The following is a 15,084-nucleotide window of genomic DNA, read 5'->3' as shown; positions in this document are numbered from 1 at the left end:
AAAAATTAAATATTAATGATAGGCTTAACGACGAAAGTTTGAAGAAATAATCGAAATAATCGAAAGTTGATACTATTTATAGACACAAAATATATATTTAACCCAAAATAACTTAATAACAAAAGCATCAAGAATTAGAATGAGACTATGTGTGTCCATTTAAAGCATGATACTATGTGTGTCTCTTTAAAGTTGTTTCCTATGTTTGTTTTCCTTATGTTGATTCTTGGCGTGTAGTAGTAACAAAAGATTCCATACTATTCATTATTGCTTTACTTCTAACATGGAAAAAGAATACAACATGTCACGCTATATAAATAGCATGACAAACAAGCAAATAAAACTTGCATAGTATATTCAAAAAAATTATTAAAATACCAAGAATGTCATTCTTAACAACTTTGTCTAATTCATGCACTCTCCAAAGTAGTTTATTTTGTGCACAAAAACCAAATCCACTATCACTAAGGACATCAATTTTACCAACACAAGTTGGGAACAAAATTGTTTATCAACCTCTAAGGAGGAATAATAAAGTGTTTTCACCCAATAGGTGTGTGGGGAAAATAGAGGCATCACTTAAGTGGGAAAAGGGTTATAAGAATGTTGAGGTTTTCAGTAAGGAACATCTTGCTGTGTCCTTGGCTTATGATGTTGCTCAACTTTCTACCAAATTTACCAAAGAAAGAGGTGCTTTCACTGTTGCTTTGTCTGGTGGATCTTTGATCAAGTACCTTAGGTGAGTATTATCAATGTAAAATTTGTCTCTCTAATCTTGAATATAAGCAAATTAAATCGTGCAATTTTTTGTATGTTTCGATTTCAGGAAATTGGTTGATTCTCCCTATGCTGAAACCATAGATTGGTCAAAATGGCATGTTTTCTGGGTTGATGAGAGGGTTGTCCCAAAGGATAACTTAGAAAGTAATTATAAGCTTGCCAATGATGGATTTCTCTCCAAGGTAGTTGATTCATGTGCTTTGTTTATTAGGTGCTAAGTTTAATGATGTCTCTTATTCTAATCACATTCTTTTGTTAGGTGCCAATTCCCCCTCTCAATGTTTATTCTATTGATGATTCCCTACCACCTGATGGAGCAGCAGATGTTTATGAGACAACCCTTAGACGCTTGGTTACTAGCAATGTGATAGCCACATCAACCAATGGATTACCAAAATTTGATCTTATGCTTCTAGGTATGGGTCCGGATGGACATGTTGCATCTTTATTCCCAGGTCATCCTCTTCTCAATGAGGATCAGAAATGGGTTTCTTTCCTCAATGACTCACCAAAACAACCACCAGAGAGAATCACTTTCACATTTCCAGTGATCAATGCTTCTTCCAATGTAGCAATGGTGGTTACCGGTGCGGGTAAATCAACAGCAGTTTACACTGCACTTGAGGATGATGTGAAAACTGTTCAATTGCCTGTGGAAAAGGTTTCACCTTATGAAGGGGAGTTAAAATGGTACTTGGACAAAGGTGCTGCTTCAAAACTGTTTAAGGAGTAGAAGCATATACCATAATACACATGCAAATAATAATTAATTAATATGTTTTATTTGTTTAAGGATGCATTTTGAAAAGTAAGATGTATTGTTTGTCCTTGAAAAATTATGATGGCATTACTTATTAAATATTTATAAGTCAAGAAATAATAAAAGGTTTGTTCTTTATGGTATTCTGCCAAACTCGACGTAATTTTACACATGCACTAATACATACACAATCTAATCGAGTCGGTTTAGTTCTTTAAATCATTGCAAGTAACAGATTGCACTAATCTATTTTATTAATGCATCGACATAAAAGTGATAAATCCACATTTTATATTTTAGCGATCCAGATAAAACATGTTTTTGTGAAATCATAAACCAGGTTCTCATGTTCATGACTAGTTCAACCCATAAACCAGGGGTACCTCATATTGGATTATTACATATTGTGCACATTACATCTACAGTGCACGAAAATAAGTTAAGCAGCTTCTGAGTTTGAAAAATCATCCCAGCGCCATATTGTCCCATCCTCGCAGCAACTTAAAATAGTACTACAATATAACAAAAAGAAAGACAACAGTCATAAAAACTATTCAATCAAATTTATGAGAAGCATCACCAAAACTAGGAAGAAATCACCTTCCATCAAAGGACACGGCCGTCTGCCTGATTGGAGATTTGGATTGAGCATGAGACAACCTGAAGGTAACTTGCACTTAGCATAAAAATTTGATCAAATATAAATCCATTAAGACAAATTAGAGAATACGAACTTTGCAATAAGAACAGGGGGACTTGACTGCAATTCCCAGACATAAATTTTCCCTTCCCTGTTGCCTGGGAGAAGATCCAGATTTAAAAAACATGGCAAAAGCAAAAATTAGAACCTTCCCAATAAACAACTAGTTAAAGCTGTGCATTGGAAGAAGAAAAATATATCGAAAAGATGAAACTATAGCAATTAAATACTCTTACCTATTGCAGCTGCATTGTAATGGAAGTCACAAGAAAATTTTATGAACCATATGTCACACTCGGGAACAGGGTATTTCTGAAGTATGTCGACCGAGCCCTAAGCATCCCAAAAAAAAGGCTGAAGCTAACTGAAAACTTCATATACATTAAAATACTAAGAAACAGATGATAATTCTAACTAACCTCCCCTGGAGCCTGTTCCTTCACTTTAGGTTCCCACAAGACAATTTCATTGTCAACACTCTGGAAACATAACGTGAACCATCAATTTAGGAACTGAATAACTTAATGAAATCAAAGAATATTCAAATCATTGACTCATGAGCCTTACACGTGTGTTTGTTTTCTGGTTACAAAATGGATTTCAAGGAATGTAAGATTTGGTTGAAAGGAAAAAATATTCCCAACAAAATTTGCACGAGTTCTCAATTTTATTTATTTGTTCTATTTTATATCATTAAACTAATAGTTTTAAAAATAAATAAAAAAGTTAGTAGTAATATCAAGAATTTACCAAACATATTGGTAGGTAGGAGTAGCATTTCAGAGTATATAGCATTTCCAAACATTAAACGAGTGTGGTCCAACTTCCAATTGAAAATCCTACATTCCTTGTTTTCTTAATTACTTTTACAGTTTGTATTTGGTATCATAAAGATTGTGAGTAAACAGTAGTGGGAAAGAATCATGTAAGTTCAGCTAGGAACATTGTTTCTCTACAGCAAATCAAACTCATATTTTCTAAAAGCAAGTAGACTGACACTGGAATGAGCAACCACTCACCTTTGAGAGTATAAAATCACCCAACCATCTAGTACAATCAACGTAATTTGAATGAACTGAAGCATTAAATACCTGAAAATATATCCTGTTAGAAAAATAAACACATGATATATGATTAAAATAAACCGTTTCTTACAGGAAACTGGACATATTTTGTAGGAAACTTAGAAGGGATGTCTGTCCATGTGAATGATTGCTCTACATAGCTCCAGAAATCTGCAAATAACACGAAGGCAAAGATGGTTTACAGTAAAAAAGACAAGAATACATTAGATACACTACCAATATTGTCGGTTTAAAACATGTATCCCTTCAAAGTTAAATCTAATTTTGAGATTGACTCTTGGTGGTAAGAGTGCGCGAATTTTACAAATTTATATTTTCTGAATGTGATAATAAAATACTACTCCCTCCGTCCCAAAATAATTGATATAGTTGATCATTTCACACGGATTGAAAAAATGTAATAAATGAAAGACAGAATAGTATTTTTACCAAACTATCCTTGTTTACTATTGGTGTATTCGAATTATCATAAATGCATAGTGAGAGAATAATAAATTGAGTATTAATTAGAGGGTATAATTGGAAGATAAACATTAGAGTTGCATTGGAAACTAAAATGTGACACTTATTTTGGGATAAGTAATTTTATAAGATGCGACTGTTATTTTGGGACAGAGGGAGTAGTGTTTACATGACATACATAAACAGTGATGATTATTTTTGGGGAAAACTATGTGACCTTTCCTGGTATACTTCTCATCCTTTCTATATGGTACCATCCATTACATTATGGAAGATACAATGAAACTCAATTATATGATATACATTTCACACATATTAAGAAAAGTGAATAAATGAAAGAGAGAGAAGGATGTTTTTACCAGAGTATCCATTATCAAGTATTGGGAGTGGTGAAAGTAGTAATGATTAAAGGATAGAATTGAAAAAAAAGAATTAATTCGCATTGTAAATTGAAATGGATCATTCATTGTGAGACACTTTTTTTTTGCAAATGGGTCACTCATTATGGGACGGAACGGGACGGAGGGAGTATTAGATTAAACAAAAGCAATCAATCGATAATAGCAGCCAACTTGAAACTAAATGCCTTACCCTTCATAGACCATATTTTTACAGTATTATCCATGCCACAACTGGCAATCTTACATATATCTGATGGATGAAAATCCTACAGTAAAAAATATATAGTTACTTGGGCTAGTAACCAAAACATCAATTATTACCACAATTTGGTAATTTATCAAGTGAAGGGGGCGATATATTAGATGCATAATACACTTACAACACTTAAGACTTCATTACGGTGTCCACCAGCTCCAGCAAATATCAAAATGCATACTCCAGTGTGAACATTCCATAACCGAACAGATTCATCCTGGTCAACTTTAGAAGTTATAGAATGGAAAGATAAATGATTCTTTAGCTAGTAATATAACAAAGAGAAGCGTCACTTACTTTGCTGGCAGATATTACAAGTGATGGCCTCAACGTTTGAGTCCTGATTTCATTTATGGAGTCCCCATGGCCAACAAAACTCTGTAAAGAGAAGAGTATCATGTCAGAAAAAGCAAGAGGAATTACATCATGATAGATATGTTGTTAATCTCGGATAGCGTGTAGCACTGCCCCTTTAAAATGCTATAGCGGTATAGCGGGATAGCGCTATTGCAAAGACTAAAAACAAGAGTACGGGGTAGACATAAGTACTCAAAAAATAGACTAATACACAAAATTAAAGAGATCATTGTAGTTAATAGTAAATGAAAATAAAGTAGAGTAATGAAACTTCAGAAGAGAAGAAAAATAAAACATAACTGAACTAAAAGTAGGAAGAAGAACAGAAAGATTATCTGTGAGCAAGGACATAACATTACTTTTCAAAGGGTTCAGATTGAAATTTATACCCTTAAAAAAGACAACAGTTAAAAAAATATAACTTGAGGAATTTATCCCTAAAATTCTAATATTGGACACAATAGTTGCTGCGACAGCGGTTTGGGGACGCAGTTAGCGGCCGCTACAAACGCTATTGTTGACAGCGGCTCATGGACCAATGTCCAATAGCGTTGCACCGAACCCTACCACCGCTACACTAATCCACTATAGCACTGCTATAGCGTGACATATTATGATAGGACCTTGGATCTGGGCCTTTGCCCAATAAGAGTTAGTTGGAATATTTCCTGAATTTTAGGAAATTTCAGTTATAAGAGAGTGGGAGGGAAGTTGAAAGGCATTCAGAAAGATTGTTAGAGTCAGTTAGGAGAGATTTCTCTCCGGTTTAGGAGTTCCTAGGACTCTGGTTTAGGAGTTCCTAGAACTCTGGTTTACATTCTCTTTTTTTGTTTTCACCATTGTGAAGCATTGAGCTCACTAAATTCCAGTTCAATAATAAACAATCTGTTTACCTAATTTTCTGAGTTCTATCAATGGTCCGACCTTCTGGATATTCGAGGGGAGCTAGTGACGTGATCAATCATACCACTGACGGAGGATGAATGTTTGGATGCGTTGGAAGCAAGAATGGGAACATTAGAAGAATCCGTCAAATCGTTTGTGGAGTTTTGTCAATTGTTGAGGGCAGAGGAGGCACAGCATTTAGGGCATGTTTCCGCGGGAAATCTCAATTGTGGTTGGGAGGCGTATTGCCCATAACAGATGCATTGAAGAACCACCGGTAAACTGTGTTACAAACAGAGGTGAAACCGGAAATATTAGTTTGATTTTTGAGGCATTTAGAAATGTGGGCTGGAATAAAGCAACTAGGCTTAGCTCCTCAATTCAATTTCTGCACTTGGGTTCAAGACAAAGGGTATCGGGTAGCCTAACTCGTAGACTAATCTTACTGTGTATGATCCAAAACTAGGCCAAATCAGAATGTAGGATACTTCCTACCTACCGGGTTTCTTAACTTGGATATTTGTTGATCTAATTATCTCACCAACTTACTTGGATGCAACAGTTAGACTCATAACTTGTGTATTGTTGGGCAAGTGTTTTGAATGGATTGTTACGGGGAGGACTTCTATTTTATATTGTTTACCCAAAAGAAAACTCTTCCCTTAGACTCATAACTTGTGTATTGTTGGGCAAGTGTTTTGAATGGATTGTTACGGGGAGGACTTCTATTTTATATTGTTTACCCAAAAGAAAACTCTTCCCTTTATGAAAACACTTTATGCAAGGCCTACAAGTATGCATTTGATTGTTAATTGAATCGTGTAGCTAGGGAAGGAAATCCACATAATGTTCAACACATTAATTTGCTATTTACTTTAGGTGATGCCCTTGGCATGTGCTTAGTTGATGAGGCTACTGTCTTACTGTTTTACTCATTGTTACAAGGAAATCCTATCCTTAGGGAATATGTGCTGGTGCTGACTGATGTTGTGTATTTGTTGGAGCTAGCAGAAAGTTCAAACTGAAACTAATGACAAAAACAATGCTTACACAAGGACATTGTGAAGCGATTCAAGGGTGAATTGGACAAGACTCTAATTATCTATCAGTCCATTTCAAATTGTTATGGATGATGGCATTCTTTTGTCCTTGGGTTCCCTTGAGTAGAGGAAGGAATGGTCACTGACTACCAAACAAAGCCTTGAGAGGGATTCAGGAAGTTTGTTAGAGCCAGTTAGGAGAGATTTCTCACTGGTTTAGGGGCCGTGTTCATAGAACTCTGGTTTATATTCTCTTTTTCTGTTTTCACCATTGTAGAGCATGGAGCTCATCACTCCAGTTCAATAATAAACAATCTATTTACCTAATTTTCTGAGTTCATCAAATTACTAATACTTCTTCAATATTATTGAATTAACAAAAATAAATTTAAGGCATTTAGATAGTAATAGTTACCACAAAACTCAAAACTAACAAGTTACAGATACTAAATAACTATCATTATAGTTACTACCAAAGTACCTTGTGTATCTTCTCATTGCCAGCATCAATGACCCGAATTATACCATTTATTCCTCCAGCCACAACATATGGAGAACCATTAGGATTGCAAGCCCAGCTCACTGTGTAAAAAGATTCATCCTTCTGGTCTACAGAAAAAATGGGTTAAAACTGACAAAGTTTCTTATAACTATATTAATATCAACAACACCTTCATAGTGGTGGTAGAGACAAAAAAATGGTAGACACAGAAGAGAGTAGAGTGTTGCCATACATCTTCATCTACATAAGACTGCAATACAGCAATAACTCCTCCTTCAAGGCAATGATAAATAGTAACCTAATGAAAGAAGAGGATAAAGAGTTAAAGATTGAAACTTTCAAGTGCAAGGATAAAAAGATTGTGAGAATTGAACAAGGAAGAGAACCCGATTGCCACCAACAGTGGCGAAAACGTTGAAGTAGCGGGAGTCAATGAAGTTGAAAACGACAGCATATAGAGGACGCTTGCCCTCTTGGAGGCGATTGGTGACTCTATACTCTCTCTTCTTTGAAGGATTCAAGATACCACCCACTGGTTCAGATCCCAAACCAAACGACTTCACCATTTCTTACTACCAACTTGTTTTGAAATAGCAACTTCTCTCTTGTTCCTTCGGAAGAACTGTTGTTGTTTCCCCACCCACCTATAAACAAACAACGCAATAAAAATCAACAGGTAAGATTATCAAATCATTGGATTATTGATCCAATCAGGAAACCACTTGAAATGGATGGTTGTAAAAGTTCATGAAGTGTTTAAAAACTTCAATACCAGTACTTCACATATTTTGATAAACTCAAAACATAAATGGATAATACAAATTAAGTCCAAAAGTATAATTAAGTAACTAAGATTTATTATACAATATCACGATTTAAAAATATATCATACATAATACCATTATGTCCAAAAAGAGTTCAATGGCGCCAAGTTCCAACTTCTCTCTTCTTAGACGTCACATTGATTCTTAAAAATATTTTTGGTCTCACTTTACTTGTCAATTTACCCCAACTCAACTCCCCTCAACCTTGGCTCACATTGATCAAAGCCAAAAAAGCTTACTTGAAGAAAATCCCAGAAGGGGGAAATTACCCACTATTAAATTGACGTGCTTGGCCCACTCCATGGACTGCCTAGCTCACTTATTTTAATAAATTTAATAATTTCATATAAACTTCAGTAAAAATAAATAAATCACACATTAACCTGTTCCTTGACATGACATAAAATAATGTACTCATACTTTTTGTCCTATTTTCCACTTAATATCAGTGAACATTATTATGCATAACCAACATATGCAGAAACTGCACACAGAACATGGACAAGAGGCAGCTCTTGAACTTTTTCATATTTGTTTTGATTAAGGAGCATTAAGTACTGGACTTAAGAATAATACATGTGGTAAAGTAAGCAATCTGCAATTAGAACCAGTTAAGAAATTAATAAAAAGATACAAGATATGACCATTTTAATTCGCAAGAATTAAAATCACAGAAACACTGGGAGTTGGTAGCCAAATAAAAAGCTACCAGCTGAATTGAATATAAAGCCTATATGACCAACGAACTTCAATCTCTACAGTGGAACTTAAACTCAATGTTTTCTGTCTCGAACTGGGAAAATTGAAAGAAAAAAGAGACAAAACATTAAGTATGATGATATCATGCCCCAAATTTAGATATTTGTGATATTCCTTTCACTTGTCTTTGGTCTTATCAAGAGTATATAAATCAGACATTTCCATAATAATGCATCGCTTATCTGACAATACCTTCATAAATGCAAGGTTAAATACATGTTTTAATCTCTTACTTTAATTTAATATTCCACTTTAGTCTCTTGACGAAAAAATGTTATAAGTTAGTCCCTTAACTTCATTTTTGTTACACTATTTGGTCCCTTCCGTCAATTTATGGCAAAAAACGTTAAGTTATGGTGATGTGGATGTACAAAAGACTCAAGGTCCAAATGTGACTCAACATTTTTACTATGAAGTAGGGTTTTCACTTAAGTTTCTCAGAAGGTGAACAACATTAATCTAATACACTTAAGTGAAACCCCTACGTTATAGTGCAAATATTGAGTCACATCATAACTTAATGTATTTTTGTCAGAAATTGACGGAATGGACCAAATAGAGTAAGGAAAGTTAAGTAAGGGACTTGGGGACTAAATATGCCTAAAAGCAACTATTTAGTTGTACGATTGCATATCATCAATACAATCATTGAGAGATACAAGCCCAAGGAACACAGTTGTCAGGAAACTCAAACAATACCAGTTATATCATATTTATATATGGCACGCATTAGCCAGACAATCAAACATACGAGAATCAAAAACAAGATGAACCCCGTTACTAAAAACAAATCAACCCTGAGTTGGTTTTTCAGAAAAAATGCAAGCTCCTTTTTCCCCATCCACAATGTTTACTACTAAAAACTGGAGTGAATTAATAAGTAGTAATCATATCAACATTCACACAACACACAAGAACAAATTAAACCAAGGTTCTTACTCAAACATGGCTCAAAATCAGGCAATTGAAAAGGAAAAGAAAAAGCACAGTGAAGTCACTACCAATACACATACATTTAGACAAAAAGAAGAACGCAAAACCACAAAACAGAAAAGTTTACCTTCAGAGAGTGTTAAAATATGAGTTGTGTGATGGTGAGTTTTGGAACACAATATAGCGATATGAACTATGGTGAACTCAAAAAAACATATCAAGATCTAGGGTGAAATCAGAACCCACGTGAAACCAGCCAAGAGAACATGATAATAACAAGTAAACTATTTGAATTGACAATACAAAAAGCAACTAAATGAGATTTTATGATTTCATTAAATATAAACAGCCTAAAATGAAAAATACCATAAAATAGAAAAACCTTACCACTGCGACAAAAACAGATTCAGCAAGGGAACGTTAATAACCAAGAAAGGGAGGAGAAATCGAGGAATTGGAGCTATACTAGAAAATTTATATGAGCCGAAAGCAATGCCAATGCAAAAGAGCACACGGGAGCACTGGATGAGTTCAGCAACGACCGAATAGAAAACCCTAGGTAAACATATATACATAGTATTTGTATAACAGGGGGTGGCCCACCATTGATCGGCCCAGCCCCATCCCTAACCAATATAACTTTTTTCATTTGTGAGTTAATATTCAAGGGGCCGGATTTAGGGAGTCGTACTAGGGGGAAAATGTGATGGGCCATATGAGCTATCGTTGATATTGACACCTCCATCAAACATGTTGTCTGCAGTGACCATTTGACCAAGTCGCTGATCTACCGCATCAAACATGCCAATCTGATTTCGTATCTAGATTTAATAACTATGGTCTCAAGGTTATCAAAAAAAGTGATTAATTAAATCAGAATAAAAAAACTAGTTCAATTGTTTAAATAATATACGATGAAAAAACAAAAATCATCTATAATAAGTAATAACATGTTTAATGGTGTATCACAATAAAGTATATACTGTCTCCATCCCTAAATATAAGACCCCCTGACTAGATCATTGGAATTAAAAAAGTGGATGGTAGTATTAAATCTAATGATAATTGATATTGTGTTTACAAATTTATTATTCAGAGAAAAATAGAGAAAAATAGTTTATGTTCCCCTCATAGAATTTATTGTTAATTGCATATGGTATAAAGAGTCTTATGAAAAGAGACAATTTTCTCAAAAGTGTCTTATATTTAGAGACGGAGGTAGTAATTTATAATCTCAAAATAAATTTATCTAAAAACATATGAACTGCCAACAAACATACACACACATATATGATGATCTATTTACAACAAGTTGACAACTATAAATAAATCTTTAATAGAATTTAGTTTTGGTCTAACTCAACCTTACAAAACCAATTTGAAAGGTGAGGGTTGGCACCCAAATATAACCACTATTTAGAATTTTAGACCAAATCGCTCTCCAACGTGAGATTCTAAAAACACACCTCATGTCTAGGATTACATTTGGAGTGTGATCTTGGTAGCTCGGTAACGAGGTGGCCAAACTTATCGAATATAGATTTTGATACTATTTTAGAATTTGAGGTTGAGTCTAACTCAATCCTACAAAACCAATTTGTAAGAAGAGGGTTATCCCTCACTTATAACCACTGATCAGATTATTTCACTATCTAATGTAGGATTTCAGCACTTTTAATTTTTGAAATTCAACAAGTCCAATTGAAAAACTACAAAAAATAAAAAAACTTGAGAAATTGAAAATTGAAAGGGTTTTTTACTTTCTCATTCACAAAAAAACTAAGTCTTCGATCTAGGGATAAAGCTAATGCACTCCACCACAACATGTAAGTACAGGTTGCTCACAATTATTAGCTGAGAAAGTTTGGTTTTTAGTGGCTTACAGTTTAAACTAATGGTCTAAAATTTTGTATCAATTTCTTGAATCTTTCTCTATGAAAATTTGTGTAAATTCTTAGTGTTGTAATCATGGGATTCTACACATAAAATATCTGATTCTCATCCTGGTGTTTACACAGTCTTCATTATATAATAATACTTTTTTTTACATCATCATTTTCTTCAAAGAAAGACATATATTAGAATTTTCTGTAGAACTTCATAAAATTTTGTTGACTCTAAACCGTCTAAAAAATATCATTAATAAACATAACTCATAATTGGATTGAACAAAGTAGAGACCAAGATAATCTATCTTTTTGTTGTCTGTGGGGTATTCCTTTACTAGAGGGTATCTATTAAGTGGTAACACAACTGCATAAACAGAAACTAAAAAAAATGTCCAACATAAAACTCAAAACCTCAATAGTTCAAACAACTAATATAGCATGATGCATAGTTGCATACGTTGTTGCAGAAAGCCAGAAACGGTAATTAAAAGTGACAAAAACTCAGTCTAAATATAAATAGTTCAAAACAACTAAGAACTGGTAGCTCTAACTAGTGAGAAAAGATAAAAAGATCTAATTATTCTCCTCTTTCCCGACGTAATGATTATCCTCAAAAAACATGAAGAAGAAAAGAAATAAATTAAACAGGGGAAGGGAAAGAAATAAATTAAAGAAAAAATGAGAATAAAACAGAGCAAAAGAAGAAGAAAATTCGACGAACTCGCTTGAGGAGGGAGAAACCGGTCGAAACCTGGGAGGAGATAAATTATGAAGTGAGGAGGAGAGAAGATGGAGGCAGAGGAGGTTTGGCAATGAGAGGTTTTCACTTTACTTTTTTCTATGAACAGGTTTTTACTTTACATGTGTTGTAGGGTTTAGAGGATAATAAGACCTTGTCTCATCACCAACTCGGCAATATTTTATTTTTAATGTTTTCCAAAATATGTGATGTGCAGCTCACATGATATTTTTAAATGTTATCATTCGGGGAAAAACAATAACTTCCGCTATCACCAATATGGAAAAGGCCACCACTATTGCAGTGATAGTGAAATTGTAACAGCGTATCGGATTTCGTCACAGCTGTCCTTCCTATTACGCCCTTCCTTTTAGATTCTTGTAACCGATTACGTCAGATCTCTTCCACATAAGGCATTAACGGACTCATGGTCAACAAAAGATTCTCTTAATGCTTTTTCTTACATTATAAGTGCTTTTGGAAATGTTTATCGAAACTGGCTCTAGGTGGTCGTTTGGATTTACGGTAGTGTCTTCTAAACTTGTGGTGAAATGAAACTAAAGCTATTAGTTGTAGCATCATTCCAAACGTGTGAATGACTACAGATGCAAACACTTAATAAAAATTAAGCTTCTGACTTGCAAATAAAAGGTTTGTACCAAATTGACATTTCATCAAATACCATGTGTGCTTCTTACTAATAGTCATCTCTAATCAAATGCAAATGGTGAAATGATTTCAAAAATAATAACCATAATTTAAGAGAACTGAATGAAAATAATCACTTGACAATACATAGAAGGAAACATTGAGATTGTTACAAAAATGGAAACTTTACTAGATAAAAGCTTAACTAACGTTCCAAGTGAGCACATATATAGAAATAAACGACTCTGAGAGTGAGAACAAGATCGAAACCTGAAATTGAAAGCTTGAGACTGGGACTGGGAGCGAAAGCCTGAGAGAGAAAATATGAAAGTGGGAGTTTGAATATTGCATGTTGTTAGTATACAGAAAATGAGAATGGGAAGCTTACGTCTGAGAGGTTAGAGCAACAGACGGGATCACCGTTTCCCGGTGGCCGGCGTGAAAAAGAGTGGGTGAGTCCGGTCAGGGACAATCGCGGGGACTTGCCGAGAGGAAATTAGTTAGGGTTTCAAACCATGTATTTCAATTTTTCCAAATCTATTTTTTTGTTTTGTTTTGTTTAATTCCATTTCTTTGAGAGGTATGAAAATTACCATTATCATTTTATACATTATATAAGACTTATATTGTAACTATACTATTTAGAATAATTGTAATTTTGTTTGAAAACCCCCTAATGAATTTCAATCATTAGATTTAAAATAAGAGAAGAAAAAAAAGTATTGGAGGATGGTGTAAAGAAAGTTTATATGCACTACCTTTAATCTCTTAAAATAAATGGATAATAAGAGAGAATATTAATAGTGAGAAATATAATATTTTAATTTAAATTATTTATTTTAATAATAAAGGAGAAAAAATTGATTAAGAATAAAAATAATATATAATCTCACTAATTTATTTAATTAACGTATTACTTAATTAATCATTAGATTAAATTCAACTTAAAAATCATGATTTAAAGTAAGATAAAAAAATTATTCATTAAGTAAGTTGATTATATATATATATATATATATATATATATATATATATATATATATATATATATATATATATATATATATATATATATATATATATATATATATATATATATATAACATTAAGGTTTCAAACTTAGTAACATGACACATTTGATAGTTCTTCACCATACATTCCTATATAAAATTCATTGTTTGATTGAAAGTTATTATCATATAGATCATCTATATAAAATTTGACATCAATCGAAAATCATTTGATATGTCAACGAGATGCATCAAAATTAATGTCTTACAAAACTTTAACAAAACCGTTAATTTTGATCTTTCTTTTTAACATATCAAATAATTTTTTATTGATGTTAAATTGTATAGAGATGATCTATATGATAATTGTCATACCCCCAAATTTGTCCTCCTTTGTTTCACCTTTTATCTGACTATTAGGTTGTGATTCATTTGCACTCATTCATGTCGAATACATTTATATCATCCATTGCATAAACAATTATCATGAATTCAAACTTACGTTACTTATAGTTGATGGAAGATTAGGGTTTTCCCAAGAACCAACCCTGGGTATCTTGGATGGTATATTCAAGAGGAGAATCTTGTTTTGTTAACTAGGATTCATGAAACCCTAGTTGTTGATTATTGATGTTTGTGGATCATGTGGCTTGCAGTTTAATCTTAGGGTGGGATGTTAAAACCTTAATCCTTGGTGTTTATGGTCTTGGTTTGTGTGGATTGCATCATGACATTGTGATTTGGCCCATGAAACCCTAATTCTAGATTCTTGATAATGTGGTTTGCATCTTGATCTTAGGATTGATTATGGAACCCTAATTCATGAAAGGGGGTATTTGATCACCATGGATTGCATCATGTTATTATTCATTGGAATCAATCATCGAGTGTGATTTTGGTCAAGCAAAGTCAACTTTAGGGTTGGTCATTTATTGACCATGGTTTCTTATATAGTTCCTTGTTTGATGGTTTATTTGGTCCAAGGCTTTATTATTCAAGCACTCACACTTCATTCAAATTTCGTGATTCAAGAAGAATTCAAATAAGTTTTGGA

The 15,084-nt window shown here is 33.5% G+C and overlaps 2 protein-coding genes across 6 annotated transcripts; one reads left to right on the top strand and one right to left on the bottom strand.

Moving 5' to 3' along the window:
* The first annotated feature begins 348 nt into the window (after positions 1-348).
* LOC127098624 (probable 6-phosphogluconolactonase 4, chloroplastic) lies at positions 349-1,678 on the top strand. The gene is made up of 3 exons (XM_051037265.1): positions 349-739; positions 827-962; positions 1,040-1,678. The coding sequence occupies exons 1-3, from the start codon at positions 384-386 to the stop codon at positions 1,511-1,513; spliced, it is 966 nt and encodes a 321-aa protein (XP_050893222.1). The 5' UTR covers positions 349-383; the 3' UTR covers positions 1,514-1,678.
* Positions 1,679-1,808: 130 nt separating this feature from the next.
* On the bottom strand, positions 1,809-13,594 carry LOC127098622 (polycomb group protein FIE1). 5 transcript variants are annotated; one of them, XM_051037261.1, is made up of 15 exons: positions 13,409-13,573; positions 13,291-13,330; positions 7,615-7,872; positions 7,461-7,526; positions 7,208-7,330; positions 4,742-4,822; positions 4,569-4,661; positions 4,379-4,454; positions 3,396-3,475; positions 3,260-3,331; positions 2,660-2,719; positions 2,477-2,573; positions 2,275-2,338; positions 2,141-2,200; positions 1,809-2,052 (listed from the first exon to the last, which is right to left on the bottom strand). In XM_051037261.1, the coding sequence occupies exons 3-15, from the start codon at positions 7,792-7,794 to the stop codon at positions 1,980-1,982; spliced, it is 1,125 nt and encodes a 374-aa protein (XP_050893218.1). In that variant the 5' UTR covers positions 7,795-7,872; positions 13,291-13,330; positions 13,409-13,573; the 3' UTR covers positions 1,809-1,979. The 5 variants fall into 5 exon arrangements, with proteins under 5 accessions (XP_050893218.1, XP_050893217.1, XP_050893221.1 ...); XM_051037260.1 differs by lacking the exon at positions 13,291-13,330 and having other exon boundaries at positions 13,409-13,594; XM_051037264.1 differs by lacking the exons at positions 13,291-13,330; positions 13,409-13,573 and adding an exon at positions 12,355-12,500.
* Positions 13,595-15,084: the final 1,490 nt, after the last annotated feature.

Source organism: Lathyrus oleraceus, chromosome 6, assembly GCF_024323335.1.
Source record: "Lathyrus oleraceus cultivar Zhongwan6 chromosome 6, CAAS_Psat_ZW6_1.0, whole genome shotgun sequence".
NCBI lineage: Eukaryota > Viridiplantae > Streptophyta > Magnoliopsida > Fabales > Fabaceae > Lathyrus > Lathyrus oleraceus.
Note: the sequence above shows the minus strand (reverse complement) of the source record. Positions and strands in the feature narration are given on the sequence as shown.